Genomic DNA, 15,652 nt, shown 5'->3' with positions numbered 1-15,652 from the left:
TCTTGTCCTGCTGCCTCGCGCTCTCCCTTTTCCTCATCTTACCATCACACTCCTCTTCATATAATACTCCACCCATCTGCCCTTCATCAGCAGCAGTTACCACCACCAGCGCTACACTCTCTACTTTCGCGCAAGCCCACTTTGACTCCCCATTCTGCGAGTCTCACCTCTGCGACGCGCCTTGTCATCAAACGCGCCCCTTTGTCCTCGCAGCCTTGCACCGGTTCAGTCGCTCCTCCATCAAAGAGACTTTTAGCCGTCGCTACTTTATCTGCTCACGTCGCCCTCTCGACACCAGCGCGCAAATTCATCAACGCCCGCTCAACCAAGTATCACCATCCCTCAACCACTCATCAACATGTCTTCAAACAAGATGGAGCAGAGCCTCGACGACATCCTCAAGGCCTCCAAGACCTCTCGCCGTGGCCGCAGCGGTCGCAAGTCTACCGGCACTGGACGACCTGCCACCACTGCCGCACCTGTAGGCGGTGTTTCCAAGTCGACCAAGCAGCAGGGCAGGCAGCCCAAGGCCGCCCCCACCGCACCCGCCGCCTCCCTCGGCGGTGAGACCAAGATCATGGTATCCAACTTGGTAAGCCAAACACAGCACTCGCGCACGAACACAACTAACATATCGCAGCCACGGGACATTGACAATGCCCAACTCCAGGTATGTAAGACCGATGCAGGTCTTTGAACCTACTGCAGCTTCGCTTTTGCAAGCATGAACGATTTCGATCCGACGAACCGAGCCTTTCCACTCCACAACCGGTATGGATGTTGAGCCATAGCTTGCCCAAAGTCACGCCGAGATCTGTGTTGGGCACACAAGACCGGTAGAAGACTAGCAGCATGCGAACACTCCAGGGTACCGCACCGACGAAAGTGGGTGATTCTGGTCACATGCTACACTTATCAAGTGCAAGCAAAGACGGCATCGCACCAGTGACATATTCCTGGTAGCCCTGCAGCAACTCCAGGCGATCAAAAGAGCAGCGAGACGCGAATCCAGATCCAGTTACGAATAGCCGTATGGCTTTCACATGGGTGGGCGGATATCACAAGACTGGTTCGCAGCGTTACAACACGTTACTCGCAACAACTGCTCTCGCTCTGAGTATGCTTCGTCTCACTGAACCTTGTGTTCACTGTATTTTGACCAGGACACCCGCTTTCCGAGCGTTATCTTTTGACCGTGTAATATGGAATCGACGAATACCCACCGCCGACGCCGGAACCTCCTTGTCAAACGTCCTTGTCAATGATGATCCATTTGCGCAAATGTTTAACCCCTGGTACGACGACTAATACGCCTTATAGGACTACTTTGTTTCAGCTGTTGGTGTAGGTCGCCCCAAGAAGGTTCTTCTCCAGTACGATGCCCAGGGTCGCAGCGTGGGTAGCGCTACCATCATCTTCAACAAGCACGACCAAGCCGCCAAGGCCACAGCCGCTCTTGATGGCGTCAAGATCGATGGACGCCCTGTCCGCGTCGAGATGCTCGTCAGCGCTGCCGCTATCCCTGCCACTACCCGCCCGGCTTCGCTTGCCGACCGTGTAACGTACGTATTATCATCCTAGTGTCTTGGTATCAGCAACTAACCAGGTTACAGCCAACCAAAGAAGGACAAGCCAAAGCCCGCCACCGCCGAGAAGGCAGCTCCCGGTGCCACACGCGGACGTGGTCAAACTCGTGGCAAGGGCAAGGGCCGTGGAGGTCGCGAGGCCCGTCCCAAGAAGAAGACTGTTGAGGAGCTCGATGCTGAGATGGCCGACTACTTCCCTGGTGGCGAGACCAATGCTGCCGCTGGTACTGCTGAAGTTGCTCAGATCACCGCCGGCGGTGACACTGCCATGGATGATGAGATGCTCTGAGCTCCATCCGCTTTGAGACGTCCTCCATTCACTTCAGTTTTCATGGTTTAATCGAGCATCAACGAAATCGGTACGGCTTTTTTTGCCAGTCGGTCTGCTTTCAATCTTTCTTTTCTTGGAGGCGTCATCTTTTCGGAAACAGCTGGTCAGCACTGGACACGATTTGACTTTTGTACATTACTCATGGACGTTCATGTACGGCTCCTAAATTGCGACGTGAGCTTCGAGTTAGCTTCAATCAAGAATGGCTATGGCTTCGAGAACATGATCAAGACTTCTCCCCCTGTTAACATCTCCCTGTGAAATCTCTTCATCAGAACCGCGCTTGACTCTGTTTGCATGTTCACGGCTACGATGAGTTTCAGGACGAATGGGACACGAATCTGATGCCGATGATCGGCACATATGCCGAACTGATAAGCAGTTGTACCCACCCAGTTTGCAGTCGAGACGTGGCATCAATCAATCCCACGTGGACGCAAGGTGAGCATTGACATGCTTGAAAGAGAAGATCTTATAGTAGATCTGCGAGAGCTTAGGAATGCTTGCTGGAAAAGTCGGCCATGTACAGCGGAATTGCTCCGTGCTCTCACGTCTGGACGACTCCTCAACAACACAGGATATGAATCACACTCGTGGCTGACATGTCGGGTCGTTCCAGGCACGCACATCACACCATCATCTGTTCATGTGTGCTGTATTGCCTTCCGGTTTACAACGTCTTCGCCCGTGAAGCGCTCCTATTCGCGCCGCAGTACCCTTTCGTGCGAAAGTATCACGCCAAATATTATTAGTTCAAATTTTGTCGCACTTTCCCCGCGACCCACTAGGTAGGGTGGAGGCCCGCGGCTATCTTAGCCTCCGACTAGGATATGGCTGGGTGAAAGGAGCATTCATCCGACACTGCTTACGCATCGGAAGAGCTGGAACTTCTGAATACTAAACACATTGCCGACAGACATAGAGCAGATATTCTAGCTCGGTGAATGGATTAGAGGTGACCGTTGACACACGGGTGCTCGCTTTAAAACGGGCCGAGCTTGCTCGGGGTGCGACGATATGGGTTATAGGGCTGCCACTTCGGATTTAGCGCTGTGGCTCCGATGGTGGGTATGTTTGACTTGGTACGTGTCTAGAGCTCCGAGGTTAGTACATGAGTTATGCAGCTGAAAACACGCTGTATAGAGACGGCCACGCGACGTAGGTGGAGATCCGCGAGCTTTTTGCGGATGCGCATGAGCTGCCAATAGGTGTCTATTCCAAATTGGAGGATCGAGTACCGCGTGTAGCAAGGTTAGGTGCGGCTTCAGAAACTCTCAGAGGAGAACTGCGGGGGAGGGGTAGCTTACCACTGGTTGCAAGAGCGGGGCAGGAGCTTCCGCCGTTGCGTCAAGCGCCACCCGGCCATGCATCTACCAGACACGCAATAGGCTACAGAGCATTCTCGAGACGGGCTCCTGATGGCCGAGGCTGTCTGGGCGATCGTGCTGCTGTCCCTTTGTCAAGTGGAGATACTCCCTAGTGTCGTCATGCGGAGCTCCTGAAAGTACTTAAGTTTTGCCTATGCCTCTACCCCTCACACACTTCACCTCTCTGTTTTCTTCATATACCCCAATTTGTTTTCACAGCTATGACATCTGTAAAGCTCACAACCCCCCAGACGGGCGAGTTCGAGCAGCCCACCGGACTGTAAGTTGAATATCAGGCCCCCAATGGCCTCCGATAGCCTTCGGAGGTAGTGCAATGCTTCGGTATTGCCTGTCACACGTGCCAGCACTAACAGCTCGACCAGCTTCATCAACAATGAGTTCGTAAAGGCCGTTGACGGCAAAACCTTTGATGTTATCAACCCCTCCACTGAGGAGGTCATCTGCAGTGTTCAGGAGGCCACCGAGAAGGATGTTGACATCGCTGTTGCTGCCGCCCGCAAAGCCTTCAACGGCCCATGGCGAAAGGAGACACCAGAGAACAGGGGAAAGCTGCTTAACAAGCTTGCCGATCTGTTCGAGAAGAATGCCGACCTCATTGCTGCCGTCGAGGCTCTCGACAACGGCAAGGCCTTCAGCATGGCCAAGAATGTCGATGTTCCCGCCGCCGCTGGTTGCCTGAGGTACTACGGAGGATGGGCCGACAAGATTGAGGGCAAGGTCGTCGACACAGCACCCGACAGCTTCAACTACATCCGCAAGGAGCCTGTTAGTGAATTCTCTCTCAATATTCAAGTCTTATATCTAACGCTCTCAGATTGGTGTTTGCGGTCAAATCATCCCATGGAACTTCCCTATTCTCATGTGGTCATGGAAGATTGGTCCTGCCATCGCCACTGGTAACACCGTCGTCCTGAAGACTGCTGAACAGACACCTCTCTCCGCATACATTGCTTGCAAACTGATTCAGGAGGCCGGTTTCCCACCAGGTGTCATCAACGTCATCACTGGTTTCGGAAAGATCGCCGGTGCTGCCATGTCCGCTCACATGGACATTGACAAGATTGCCTTCACTGGTTCAACCGTTGTCGGCCGTCAAATCATGAAGTCTGCCGCTGGCTCCAACTTGAAGAAGGTCACTCTCGAGCTCGGAGGCAAGAGCCCCAACATTGTCTTCGCCGACGCAGATCTTGACGAGGCTATCCACTGGGTCAACTTTGGTATTTACTTCAACCACGGACAGGCTTGCTGTGCTGGTTCACGTATCTACGTCCAAGAAGAGATCTACGACAAGTTCATCCAGCGCTTCAAGGAGCGGGCTGCTCAGAACGCTGTCGGTGACCCATTCGCCGCGGACACCTTCCAGGGTCCTCAAGTCTCGCAGCTCCAGTTCGACCGTATCATGGGGTAAGCATCACCACCTCCGTCTAAAATATCATTGCTAACTTCTAATCCAGCTACATCGAGGAGGGCAAGAAGTCTGGCGCGACCGTCGAGACTGGTGGCAACCGTAAGGGCGACAAGGGTTACTTCATCGAGCCCACAATCTTCTCCAACGTAACCGAGGATATGAAGATTCAGCAAGAAGAGATCTTCGGCCCCGTCTGCACAATCTCCAAGTTCAAGACAAAGGCCGATGTCATCAAGATTGGTAACAACACCACATACGGTCTTGCTGCCGCTGTACACACATCCAACCTCACCACTGCCATTGAGGTTGCCAACGCGCTCCGTGCAGGAACTGTCTGGGTCAACTCCTACAACACTCTTCACTGGCAACTTCCCTTCGGGGGGTACAAGGAGGTAAGAGCTCCCTATATGAAATGCATGAGACATACACTGACTTTGCACAGTCTGGTATTGGGCGCGAGTTGGGAGAGGCGGCGCTGGACAACTACATCCAGACCAAGACCGTGTCTATTCGTCTTGGCGATGTTCTGTTCGGTTAAGCGCTATGCTGGTTTTTTAGCGAAGGATTCCATAGGTACTATGTATAGCTCAAGTAATTATGAGGATCTAAATGAATGTAAAGAATTATCAACAATCTTATGGAATCTGTGTGATGGGTTGGACGGACGACCTGCTAGACGATCTTGCTTTGCGCGGAAGGCGAACGGAACTTCCTTAGCTTGCTCGCATTTACGTGCGCTCAGCTGGCCAATGTTTGGCGGTGGGGCGGATGGATCATCCTTTGTGACGCGGTACAAGTCACGAGCGCGCTCATACCGCTTCTTCTTGAGTCCCCCGGTAATGCCAACGTTTGCTGAAGCCGACTGGAACGACTGTTCATATGTGTCCCTCCAGAGTTGTCGGAACTCGGTCAATGCAGTCTCATAGACCGTACAGTTAGCATTGCGGATCGCTGCGGCAGCCGGTGTCTCGCCTGCAACTTCGATCTCACAAATGCGCGCGTCGAGATTCCAGTTGGTAACAAGTGTTCGGAAGTTGAGCGTGCTGACCTTTCCCTTCACAAACTCTTGGATAAACGAGCCGCGCTCGTATCTCTCGGTTTGAATATTCTCCCGGACCTTCTTAAACAATTGATTTGCAAGCTTCACGGCCTCAGGGTTTTGGCCAACGCCAACGACGGTATGCTGCATGTCAAGCGGTACCACACCGAAATAGGCGGATAACACTCGAGCCCTCATCGTAGCGGTGGCCTTGTCAGTAGGCCAAACAGGGTCTTCCACGTTGAAGTTACTCGCGGGTGTGCCGGGGGTCGCTGCGAGGAATGCTCAGTCAGTACTCGAAGATGCACATTAGTGCTGGTTGTCCTCACCTTGATCGCGTTGGCTGAAGAGCTCAGCATACAGCACTGTAGGCGCGATCTCCACGTACAGTTCCGGTGGCACCGATATTATAGCTGACGCCATACTGTCAACATTGTGGTTGTTGAAGGGAAAACTTGTTGCCCGAATGTGAAGAAATCCTTAGTGTATATGTCACATGCATTTCGTATAGGCACAGCTTACCCTTTTGTACCTGCTAAAGGGTGATTGCTAGTAGAGAGTGTTGTAGAAGTAAACCTACACAGTTCCTGCACGGAGCGCGTTAGCAACCTTAATGCACTGTCTTCACTACATCGATTAGGCAGCTGCGCTGCGGTCCACTGATGAGGAATGAGGAACGAAGAAAAGCGGGTCCTCGCTTGCCTGCTACGAGGGTGAAGGGAAATACTTCTTCCTACTACAATAAACCGTATTGAGAGCTATGTACATAGAGATAGAACACCTAGAAGCATACAATACTATTATTATTTATAAGTTTTCTTGTTAGGAGTTGATGTAAGCTGCACTGACACGAATGACAGCAGCGATGTGTGAAAGGTGTAGAAAACAAAGTAGAGCGGTAGTACGAACCTGCAGATGGGTCTCGCAGTACTATTGTCTATCCTAGAAAACGTTGAGTGCGCCCCAAATAGTCATGAGTGACAACATGGTAAGGCGCATATCGAGATGTTAAAGATTAGAGTAATTGACCTAATCAAGCAGGATAAAACCAGGCAGCCACTAACGTTCGAGGGACGATGGATGACATTCGGAAGGAGCTTGCGCGGTGAGGTATGGTCAGTCACCTACTTCCCAGCGGCTCAAGTCAAAGACAAACTACTGAGCCCACGTCCTACATACCGAAATTCTGAGGGAAGTCTTCGTGTTCAGAAAGAGATTGACTACGATACGGTCTGCCCCGAGATCAAGCTGGGGAGGAAAGGTTGGCGCCTAAATGAACTCACGAGCATCGCTTTCCAAGTGTGGGAACAGCAAGGTAACCTTACTTTGATTTCAAAGACTGAGCTCTATAAATTGGATACCGCGAGGAAAGAAGGTGTAGGCCGCAAGCAGAAAGAAAGTGGTTTGAAGAGGCGGAGGAATGAGGTTAAGTACACAAGCACACAGGCGAAGAAACAAAAGACGTCTTACGCATCGCTGACGCCGCTTTCTACCGAACGCAATTTAGCCAAGAGTCTTTACCTCCTTGGCTGGCACAAAAGGCTGGAACTAACAACAATGTGCGGAGTCGGACTTTTTCGACTGAGTCAAGCGTAGGACATGAAACAGAACCTATCGCACGGAGCACCTTGAGCACTGGATGCCGTACTCTTTGATCAGTAATGCAAATATTCATGACTGACATTGTGTCGTTGCCGAAATACGGCAGGGAACGGCCCGAAAGAGGCTATCGAGGATACACCGCCGTCTTCACTACATCAGACCGCATTGCCACACCGCGTTACAACCGATTAGCACTGTGCCAGTTTACTCCCACAAGACCATCGACTGTCTAGGATCACAACACGCTTGTCCTATAGAACGTAACTACGTTTCTCCATACAAAACCTACCCAGGTACGACCCCAGATGTCAACTTTTGTGGTTTTGTCTGCGCCACCATTGATGTTCAGCTCCATGTTCGATATATCTCTTGTTATCAAGAGCGATACATACGCAGAATACTCGTGCCAAGAAAAAAGTCATGACATTGACCAACACTATAGTGCGGTCAAATGAGTTCGTTGCAGATCATCTTTCTCCCACCAACAGGCTGTTCCGATGATTGTATGAGGCTGGTAAATTCTCGTCAGCTCAAACTCCACTGCTTTGGGCTACTTTTGACCAAGATCGCAACCGACGTCTTTCATAACTCGTCTACGGGAGTCTGCCCAACCTGTTTGACATGGGCGAACTTGACACCAGCGCCAACTAATTAAGTCTCGGTCGGTAAATCTCTGCATTGAGATCATTAACTACAAACATTAGATCATAATCTACGTAATGTTGGCAGGCCTGACTTCGGGAGTAACTTCAGAAATTATGGATCGCTGGCTCTCGGCACCGGAGTGGCGGAATCCTACGAAGTGTTACTGGTGTCGTCACCAGGTATATAAGGAGCACTGAGTATCTATGCTTCTGGATCAACTGCAACATTCTCTCTGATTATCTGTTCTCCATCAAGATGCAGATCACCATTGTTACTCTCCTCTCTCTTGCTGTTTTCGCATTAGCTGCTCCTCAGCCTGCTCCGCAAAGGGATCTTCCTCCTTTTTGCAGCAGTGCAGGTGAATGTGCTGGCTGGTGTGGACCCAATCGTACCCCATACTGCGAACTTTACCCGGATAGGTAGGTCATATAACCGTCTCCAAATACAATCCTTACTAAAGGGTTTACAGCAGTGGAGATCGCTGCGTTTGCAGTGGTTAGAAAACGTGAAAGGAAACCTGGTAAATATCCAATGCTTAGCCTGCAAGACAATTCTAATTACCTAGTTGGATACCCAGTGCAAGCATTTACGCACATGTTAAGCTTAGAGGTGAAAAGCGGTATAAGTGGATCAGCAAATTACAATATTTTGCAAATACTTCTATACTTGTTGTTTCGTGATTGTGACTATGAAGGTTACCCAAAACATATAGAAGGCCGTCTATATTGTCCCCGAAGAAGCCGCCAACTATGCTCTGTAAATCCCAATCCCACTTTGATCCCTTCAGCGCAATTCGTCGTCTCACTCCCCCTTTCTAGTTCTCCCCAACCCTTGCTTGATCTATACGTCAGAAGTATAGCCCGCTTCGAAGATGAAGATAGCAGACATGGCTGTAATCGCATCGCGGAGATCTTATCCTTATAGCTTCGACTTGGCATGCTCTTCCCACAGCGGACGGAAGGAGTCTTCAAGCGGGCTGTCGCGTCGCTCGATCCTTTCCTTTGTTGTTTCGAATAGTCGAGGTAGACCAGTCTGCTCGAATGGTACTCCATCTCGCACTATAGCAGCTAAACCTTTGCTCGATAGCAGAATCTGCGGCATCCCATGGCCGTTGAATCCAGCAATAATGAACTGATGCGGTTTCCCCGGTACTGAGCCAATATGTGGCATGAAGTCTGCGCTGTAGCCCATGACTATGAAGAGTGTCAGTTGCGTAAGTGCGAAAGGCTCATTGACTCACTACCAGTCCAAACCTTCTTCGTTTCGGCTTGCGTGTTCTCCCACCCACTGAAATAGCGCTGCATGTATCCATCAAAGTATGATGAGGCTTCATCAACAAGCTCATTATCGCGCACTGTGTTGAACCAGCGCTCGGGTTTATGCCAGAATCGCTGCCTCGCGCCTCCAACAATAATGCTTCCGTCGGTTCGGGGAATGAGATAGTCGTAATTTCGAGAATCAAAACGGATGGCGTATGTGTTATTGAGATGTGGCGTTTGTCGCTTCAGCGGACTGTCGATATGGCTGCACACGCCACGAATCGGCGTGATACCCCGTGCGTACTCCGGTAGAACTTGACTAGTGTAGCCATTAGTGGCGTGAACTACCTTCCTGGCTTTGATCGCACCGCGTAGTGTCTGAATCGTCCACCGGCCAGTCTCGTCTATGACATCGGACACAGAGGTCACCGGCGTGTTTGCTTGTACGTTCAAGTTATAGTCCTGCTCAAGTAGCTTCGCTAATAGTTGATGCACCATCTTTCGCGGCCACACGTGCGCTGCGGTGAAGCTGAAGGCACAATGCGCACCCTTCACACCAGAAATCTTCGTAATTCTGTTAGCATATGTTTCAAATATCCCTAGAGAGAGCAAGCATACGCACCCTTTCGACATCTTTCTCAGGAATGTAAGCCACGTCTCTCAAGTCAATCGTCTTCTCTCGCCTTAGCTTCTTCCACGCCTCAATTGTTTGCCTCGCATGCTCAGCATCCAGATACACATCGATCGCTCTGGTGAGATGGAAGTCGCAGTCTAGCCCCTCAGTCTCAACGAGGTCTTTTACCGCAGACACGTTCGCCGCTTCGAAAGAAGCCACCTCCGCCGCGGCGCTCGTGCCGTACATGGAAACATATTTCGAGACGTTGAAGTAGAGATCCGGCTTCACGTGCCCGCCGTTGCGACCTGTAGCCCCAGAGCAGATCTTACGAGTATCGAGGATAAGAACGGATGGTGATGCAACTGGAGAGGATGATGTAAGGATATGGTAAGCTGTAGCCTGGTAGAATGTGGTTAGCACGTATAAGTATAGGATGGAGTCTGTGATGAACACTTACAACTCCAGCAAACCCCGCACCGATTATGACAATATCTGCTTCACTAGGGAGATCATCCGTGGTACGTAGATTATCGTTAGGATCAGATTCTGACGTCCAGAATGATTGCACGGGGTTTGAGACCGGTGTACGGTCGGTTGCCATGTTGAGGTACTGATTCTATGCCGTCTTGACAGACTCGTTGTTGAACTTCTATGATACTAACAGTCAGAGTGATACTCTTTCCACACTATCATCTGGGATGCTGTTGGAGAGTTGTGGTACGGTACTACTCCGACAGCGGTACGTACGTATGCGCCTGACGAAGCACGGAGACGGCCGCGGCGTAAACCGCGCGCACACCTTCCCCGCTTTCTGAGCGTCTCCTGCGTGTGGAATCTCCTACGGTCCTTCTTGGCTGCGTATGTTGATCCTTATCGACAAGAGTGGGATGTTGTCGATAGCGGACATGCTTTGCCGAAGTGCAGATCGACAAGGGGGTTTGCTCGCTTGTTTTGAATGATCATGCATGTCGGCGCCCATCCAGTACACAAAAACATCTAGTGGCGTTCTGGGCGAATCCTTCTGCTCTACGATCACTTGGCACGACTATGAGGCGTTCGATATTGTGATAGTAACCTAGTCGAGGTGCATATTCCCATATTACTATGCTTCGAACCAATACCAACTTATCTTGAGTTGGCATCGGACGCAGATATAATCCCGCGTGCCATCTCAGTGAAAGAATCTGCCGTGACGTCCATTTCACCAAACAGATTGTCGCAGCGAATCTTCTCCCAGATAGTGCAGTATGCAGCCTTGAATCTGTTGTTTGGTTAGCTGTGGTAGAACGGGCATCGATTTGATTGTGGAAACTTACCCATGGATTTTGGCAGCCGCTACATCCCAATTATGCGCAGCGGCAAACCATTTCTCATCGCTGCCCAGCTTTTCCATCATCATCTGATATACCTTCGGATCCGGTTTACCGATCTTGGCCGTGTCGCACGAGATGAAGTTCTCCTTAGGCATGGGTATACCATTGTGCGTGAAGTAGCCTCCGACGCGCTCCACATCTCCTGCTGTTAATGCCCAGACCGTGAACCCAGCATCCCTCAACATTTGAAAGCATTCTGCTACACCAGGTCGCGCCTCGAGCTTCTTGTACTGCTCCAGAATGTACTTCAGATCTTCGTCGCTAGCGAACACCTGAGGTTCTTCGATACCGGACATGTATAGCATACGATAGAACAGGCTGCTAAAGATGTCACGGAACCCAATATAACGGCCATTCATACTGAGGTAAGTGTACTCTCTTTCGGTGACTTCGATCCACAGGTAGCCGAAGAGTCGTGGTTTAATGCTTTCGGCACGCATCTTGTCGCCCAAGCGGTGGTCAAGAGCATCGAAGATTGCATCATAGGAGACGCAGGTGCCAACAATGTCGAACACCACGTGCTTATTGGATGTGGGCATTGCGACAGTGTTGCGTGCTGAAGGTATTGGGCTTCCGATCGGGAGTTTGGAATTTCTCAAGATGGGTGATAGTAAGAGTTGATAATAGATCCTGCTCGCATGTCAACAATGCACCATCTGGGTAACTATAACGAAGCATCGGGGTGTGCTATAACGATATCGGAGCATACCTGTGCGAGGTTTTGGGCATGATAAGCGCTGCTCCACTCAAAGCTTGGCCAGGTAGGGGCCTTGCCTTGGCGAAGTCTGCATCAACCCGGCATCACTGCGGGGACCGACTACTCAGAATCCTGTCCAAGATTTCTGAGGTTGATAAGAACAGATAGGAACCGGGATGCTGGATTGACGACTATCTGGCTTAGCAGATATCGGATGATGATAAGCACAAAATGTTGGAGAGTGTCATGCGAACAGGCATCCGGGAGTGTGCAGCCGTCAACATGCAAGTATATGTTTTGAACCCAATGCTTGTCTCGGTCGGCTGGATTCTCTGCTCGTTTATTATCCCCTTCAAACGAACTGTTCCTCGTCTCCCCGTATAGGCAATCATGACCATGACGTCCAAGGATGTGGAAGCACCGAGGATGACACTGAGAACCCCCTCTATACCGGACGATGAGAAGAGCAGCTTGCAGATACAACATGGAGAGGTCGAGGATGCAGCGATCGTAGCTGCACTACAAGGCTATGTGCCAGGTACCGCGGAAGAGAAACGTTTGGTACGAAAGATTGACTTCGTATTGCTTCCAATCCTTTGGTGGATGTACATCCTTGCGCATCTCGACAGGAGCAACATCGCCAATGCCAACGCGGCGGGTATGAGCGAGGATCTTGGACTCTCTGATAACCGTAAGCGTCTGTATGCAGAATACTAAAAGTGTAAGCTGACAATATATAGAGTATGCAATGCTCGTATCACTCTTCTTTGTGGCATACGTCATCTTCGAGGTTCCTTCGAACATGATACTGATGAAGGTGAAGCCTTCGATCTATTTATGTATGTGTGCTCGATGAGGTGAAATGTGCTATGGCAGAACTAATAGATATTAATTTAGCCACGATCGTGTGGGTTTGGGGTTGCGTTGTTCTCGGGATGTCACAAACCAAAAGCGCGACAGGTTTGCTTATTGGACGCTTCTTCCTCGGAGCAATCGAGGCGGGGTTGTATCCAGGCGCGCTGTTCATCCTTACCTGCTGGTACACGAAGAAAGAAGTCGGTACGTACGCCATTATGTGTTCATGACATGGCTCATTAACCAAATCTCCAGGCAAGCGCTTTTGCATTTTTTACACGTCGGGCTGCGTGTCTCCCGCACTGGGTGGCATCATGGCAGGCGCGGTAATATCTAGCCTGGACGGCGCTCGTGGGATTTCGGGCTGGCGTTGGTTGCTCGTCATAGAGTCCGCAATTACGATTGTCTGTGGTTTCGGGTGTGAGTAGTCTCCACGTCAATTACGTTGACGTTGCTGACTGCCTCCTCACATCAGTGTATTTCGTTCTTCCCAACTGGCCGATTGACTCCAAGATGTTGTCCCCGGAACAGCGCCTTCTTGCTCATGTCCGCATTCTCCGCGATCGGGACGAGTCGTGGGATACCGAAGAAAAGGCCCTTACGCCACTACAGGCGTTCCTCGCAGTGATCAGAGATGGTCGAACCTATCTTTTTCTGATCATCTACACGGCGAATTGTTTGGCGTTGACCGTGTCTTACTTCATTCCAACCATGCTCAGAGGAATGGGTTATACGAGCACTAGTGCCCAGTGGATGACGGTACCCATTTGGAGTTGCGGCGCGGTATTTCAGCTCTTTTGGTAAGTAGCTATCATGCAAGAACGAGCTAAAAGATATCGGCTAATCGTATGTCTTTTGTATAGGTCATGGACTTCGGACAAGACACAAGACCGAAGATGGCACAATGCTGGCCTGCTTGGGTTTGCTGGAATCGCTGCACTAGTAGCTCTCCTCGTCAGCAATAATGCGGTCAAGTATGCTATGTTGTGTGTCCAGACCGGCGCAATGTACACAACAATACCTCTGATTCTCAACTGGACCAGCGAAGTTCTGTCTCAGCCAACACGTAAGCGATCTATAGCTATCGCGTTGGTGAACTCATTTGGTCACACGAGCTACATCTACGGAAGCTTCCTGTGGCCCAGCGCCGAGGGGCCACGTAACCTAAAGGGATTTGCCGTGTCGACTGCCGTCTTGTTCCTCGGCGTCTTGATAGCTGCATTGATGCCAGTGATCGCGAGTTACCTACCAAAGCCGCAGCCTGACGTAATGCTGCATGGACAAGAGTTGTTTGTTGCTGGCGAGGAGAAGCTCGAGAAGCAGGACAAATGATCTTGTCGTACAAGAGCGACGAGAATGCAGGAAGATGTATACGATGCAAGAATAACCGAGTGACGCAAAAGTGAGGCCGCGATCGTGGAAGGGAGATTCGATGGGCCAGGGTCAGGTACGTACCGAGGTCCCGGCTTCTGCGCGGAAGGCGCGATGTAGATCCGCGCCCCAAACCGGTAAAGTCTGTTTTCTCCTGATCTAGACGTCCTTTCCTGCATTCTGCAGGCTTACTCAACGACCGTGGGCGTCGCGCTGTCGCAAAGTTCGTATTTGAACCTTGCGAATAACATTGGCTTCATCTTATTGTTGCATCTTGTGTTCAGACGTATCACTTACGAGGATCATGCCCATCACGCGCTGAATTGACACGACCTCAACGAGCGTCCGTACAACGCACGGCAATACTATTGAGAATCGTCTCCATCACCCTAATCTGCTTGCTTTTGTTTACGTTGGCTTGAACCCGTAGCCCAAGATTACCCAGTGTAAACCTCACGCGTTCATTGATTCAAGATTAGCTTTGGATAGAATTGGAAGCCCACTCAAAGCTGATTGTCTCTAACAGAGAGAGAACTCTCTTCAAGGATCAATAAATCTTGACTACGTGGCTACCATGACTAAAACTTTGTTTACTCCGCCAGTTCACACACTACATTCCCCGTGAACATCAAAGCTGTAAATGGTCGCTTCTTGAGGCAGCACGCGCTGCATCTTGCACAGCACTTCCCAGTAGAGTTAAGCGCATGTTGAGCACGAGTGCTGCCCTCCATGTGAAACACATTCTTCCGGTCGAATCCCCCCAAAGATTGCCACGTCCCGTGTATCATCCTACGTTCAAGCGCAGACTGCATGATAATAGAGCTTTGCCGTGAACGATCATCACGCTACGGGCCGTTTGAGCAACGAAAATCTACCCCCGTTGAGTTCGGGACTCACTCTCTACCCTGTTGTTGGGCATCAGTAATTTTGTGATCCTCAACAGCACCCTCTCCGCACTCGGGATGTCATGCCAGACTAGTGTCTCTAAAATCAGATGCGCTCTCATTGGAGCTATGTGTCTTACGTTGCCGGCTGGGTCTATGAACACTGACGATCGCCCAGCAGTACAAGTGCTTGGACGGTCGATAACTACCTAAGCAGGGAACGCACAGTGAACGCACACGTGCGCCACTGTACTTCATCTTGAAGTCTCGGGCCTTCTACATCACCAATGACTCCAGAATGGCTTACTATTGCCACTTACCTCGGCCACTCACTGCATACACTTACCCTTCTCATCTGCCGACCCCAACAATCATAGGGCTGACAAATACGAGCCGTTTACTTCCTGGAAGAGGCACACAGTCATGTCGAAACAAACACATGCCTTTGTGGCCTGGAAAGCCTTTCTCTACACAAACGTTGCCAAGAAGGCGCGTAAAACTTCGTTGACCAGATAGTGTGCTTCTAGAAATAAGCATCAATTTCGCATTTGCTTATACGATATACAGGGTCGAATCTTATACCATGCACCTAGTAGCC

The 15,652-nt window shown here is 50.6% G+C and overlaps 6 protein-coding genes across 6 annotated transcripts; 3 read left to right on the top strand and 3 right to left on the bottom strand.

The window, feature by feature from the left end:
* Nucleotides 1-47: 47 nt before the first annotated feature.
* CC77DRAFT_1093697 (hypothetical protein) lies at nucleotides 48-2,307 on the top strand. The gene is made up of 4 exons (XM_018529693.1): nucleotides 48-592; nucleotides 641-670; nucleotides 1,321-1,562; nucleotides 1,614-2,307. Exons 1-4 carry the CDS (start codon nucleotides 359-361, stop codon nucleotides 1,873-1,875), a joined length of 768 nt encoding a protein of 255 aa, XP_018387678.1. The 5' UTR covers nucleotides 48-358; the 3' UTR covers nucleotides 1,876-2,307.
* A 1,156-nt stretch (nucleotides 2,308-3,463) lies between these two features.
* Nucleotides 3,464-5,317, top strand: CC77DRAFT_1019268 (aldehyde dehydrogenase). The gene is made up of 5 exons (XM_018524802.1): nucleotides 3,464-3,564; nucleotides 3,668-4,070; nucleotides 4,120-4,709; nucleotides 4,760-5,105; nucleotides 5,156-5,317. The coding sequence occupies exons 1-5, from the start codon at nucleotides 3,506-3,508 to the stop codon at nucleotides 5,249-5,251; spliced, it is 1,494 nt and encodes a 497-aa protein (XP_018387677.1). The 5' UTR covers nucleotides 3,464-3,505; the 3' UTR covers nucleotides 5,252-5,317.
* On the bottom strand, nucleotides 5,309-6,175 carry CC77DRAFT_1093695 (hypothetical protein; the record flags this gene model as incomplete). The annotated part of the gene is made up of 2 exons (XM_018529692.1): nucleotides 5,309-6,024; nucleotides 6,082-6,175. The coding sequence occupies 2 exons, from the start codon at nucleotides 6,173-6,175 to the stop codon at nucleotides 5,309-5,311; spliced, it is 810 nt and encodes a 269-aa protein (XP_018387676.1).
* A 2,495-nt stretch (nucleotides 6,176-8,670) lies between these two features.
* CC77DRAFT_793474 (FAD dependent oxidoreductase) lies at nucleotides 8,671-10,787 on the bottom strand. Its single transcript, XM_018533208.1, has 5 exons — nucleotides 10,622-10,787; nucleotides 10,332-10,520; nucleotides 9,881-10,273; nucleotides 9,240-9,822; nucleotides 8,671-9,192 (listed from the first exon to the last, which is right to left on the bottom strand). The coding sequence occupies exons 2-5, from the start codon at nucleotides 10,473-10,475 to the stop codon at nucleotides 8,918-8,920; spliced, it is 1,395 nt and encodes a 464-aa protein (XP_018387675.1). The 5' UTR covers nucleotides 10,476-10,520; nucleotides 10,622-10,787; the 3' UTR covers nucleotides 8,671-8,917.
* A 212-nt stretch (nucleotides 10,788-10,999) lies between these two features.
* CC77DRAFT_1030181 (HAD-like protein) lies at nucleotides 11,000-11,786 on the bottom strand (the record flags this gene model as incomplete). The annotated part of the gene is made up of 2 exons (XM_018526570.1): nucleotides 11,000-11,135; nucleotides 11,191-11,786. 2 exons carry the CDS (start codon nucleotides 11,784-11,786, stop codon nucleotides 11,000-11,002), a joined length of 732 nt encoding a protein of 243 aa, XP_018387674.1.
* Nucleotides 11,787-12,370: 584 nt separating this feature from the next.
* On the top strand, nucleotides 12,371-14,613 carry CC77DRAFT_986402 (MFS general substrate transporter; the record flags this gene model as incomplete). Its single annotated transcript, XM_018536216.1, has 6 exons — nucleotides 12,371-12,635; nucleotides 12,685-12,783; nucleotides 12,842-13,003; nucleotides 13,055-13,219; nucleotides 13,275-13,599; nucleotides 13,663-14,613. 6 exons carry the CDS (start codon nucleotides 12,371-12,373, stop codon nucleotides 14,129-14,131), a joined length of 1,485 nt encoding a protein of 494 aa, XP_018387673.1. The 3' UTR covers nucleotides 14,132-14,613.
* Nucleotides 14,614-15,652: the final 1,039 nt, after the last annotated feature.

This window comes from Alternaria alternata (assembly GCF_001642055.1).
Source record: "Alternaria alternata strain SRC1lrK2f unplaced genomic scaffold CC77scaffold_7, whole genome shotgun sequence".
NCBI classification, from domain to species: Eukaryota; Fungi; Ascomycota; class Dothideomycetes; order Pleosporales; family Pleosporaceae; genus Alternaria; species Alternaria alternata.
Note: the sequence above shows the minus strand (reverse complement) of the source record. Positions and strands in the feature narration are given on the sequence as shown.

Bases quoted from the DNA above. Each gene is read 5' to 3' on its own strand.
- CC77DRAFT_1093697 (XM_018529693.1), top strand. From the start codon at position 359: ATGTCTTCAAACAAGATGGAGCAGAGCCTCGACGACATCCTCAAGGCC. The intron at 593-640 runs GTAAGCCAAACA...AACATATCGCAG, and splicing joins AGATCATGGTATCCAACTTG to CCACGGGACATTGACAATGC. The intron at 1,563-1,613 runs GTACGTATTATC...ACCAGGTTACAG, and splicing joins TCGCTTGCCGACCGTGTAAC to CCAACCAAAGAAGGACAAGC.
- CC77DRAFT_1019268 (XM_018524802.1), top strand. From the start codon at position 3,506: ATGACATCTGTAAAGCTCACAACCCCCCAGACGGGCGAGTTCGAGCAG. The intron at 3,565-3,667 runs GTAAGTTGAATA...CAGCTCGACCAG, and splicing joins TTCGAGCAGCCCACCGGACT to CTTCATCAACAATGAGTTCG. The intron at 5,106-5,155 runs GTAAGAGCTCCC...GACTTTGCACAG, and splicing joins CCTTCGGGGGGTACAAGGAG to TCTGGTATTGGGCGCGAGTT.
- CC77DRAFT_793474 (XM_018533208.1), bottom strand. From the start codon at position 10,475: ATGGCAACCGACCGTACACCGGTCTCAAACCCCGTGCAATCATTCTGG. The intron at 10,274-10,331 runs GTAAGTGTTCAT...ACATTCTACCAG, and splicing joins GTGCGGGGTTTGCTGGAGTT to GCTACAGCTTACCATATCCT. The intron at 9,193-9,239 runs GTGAGTCAATGA...CACTCTTCATAG, and splicing joins GAAGAAGGTTTGGACTGGTA to TCATGGGCTACAGCGCAGAC.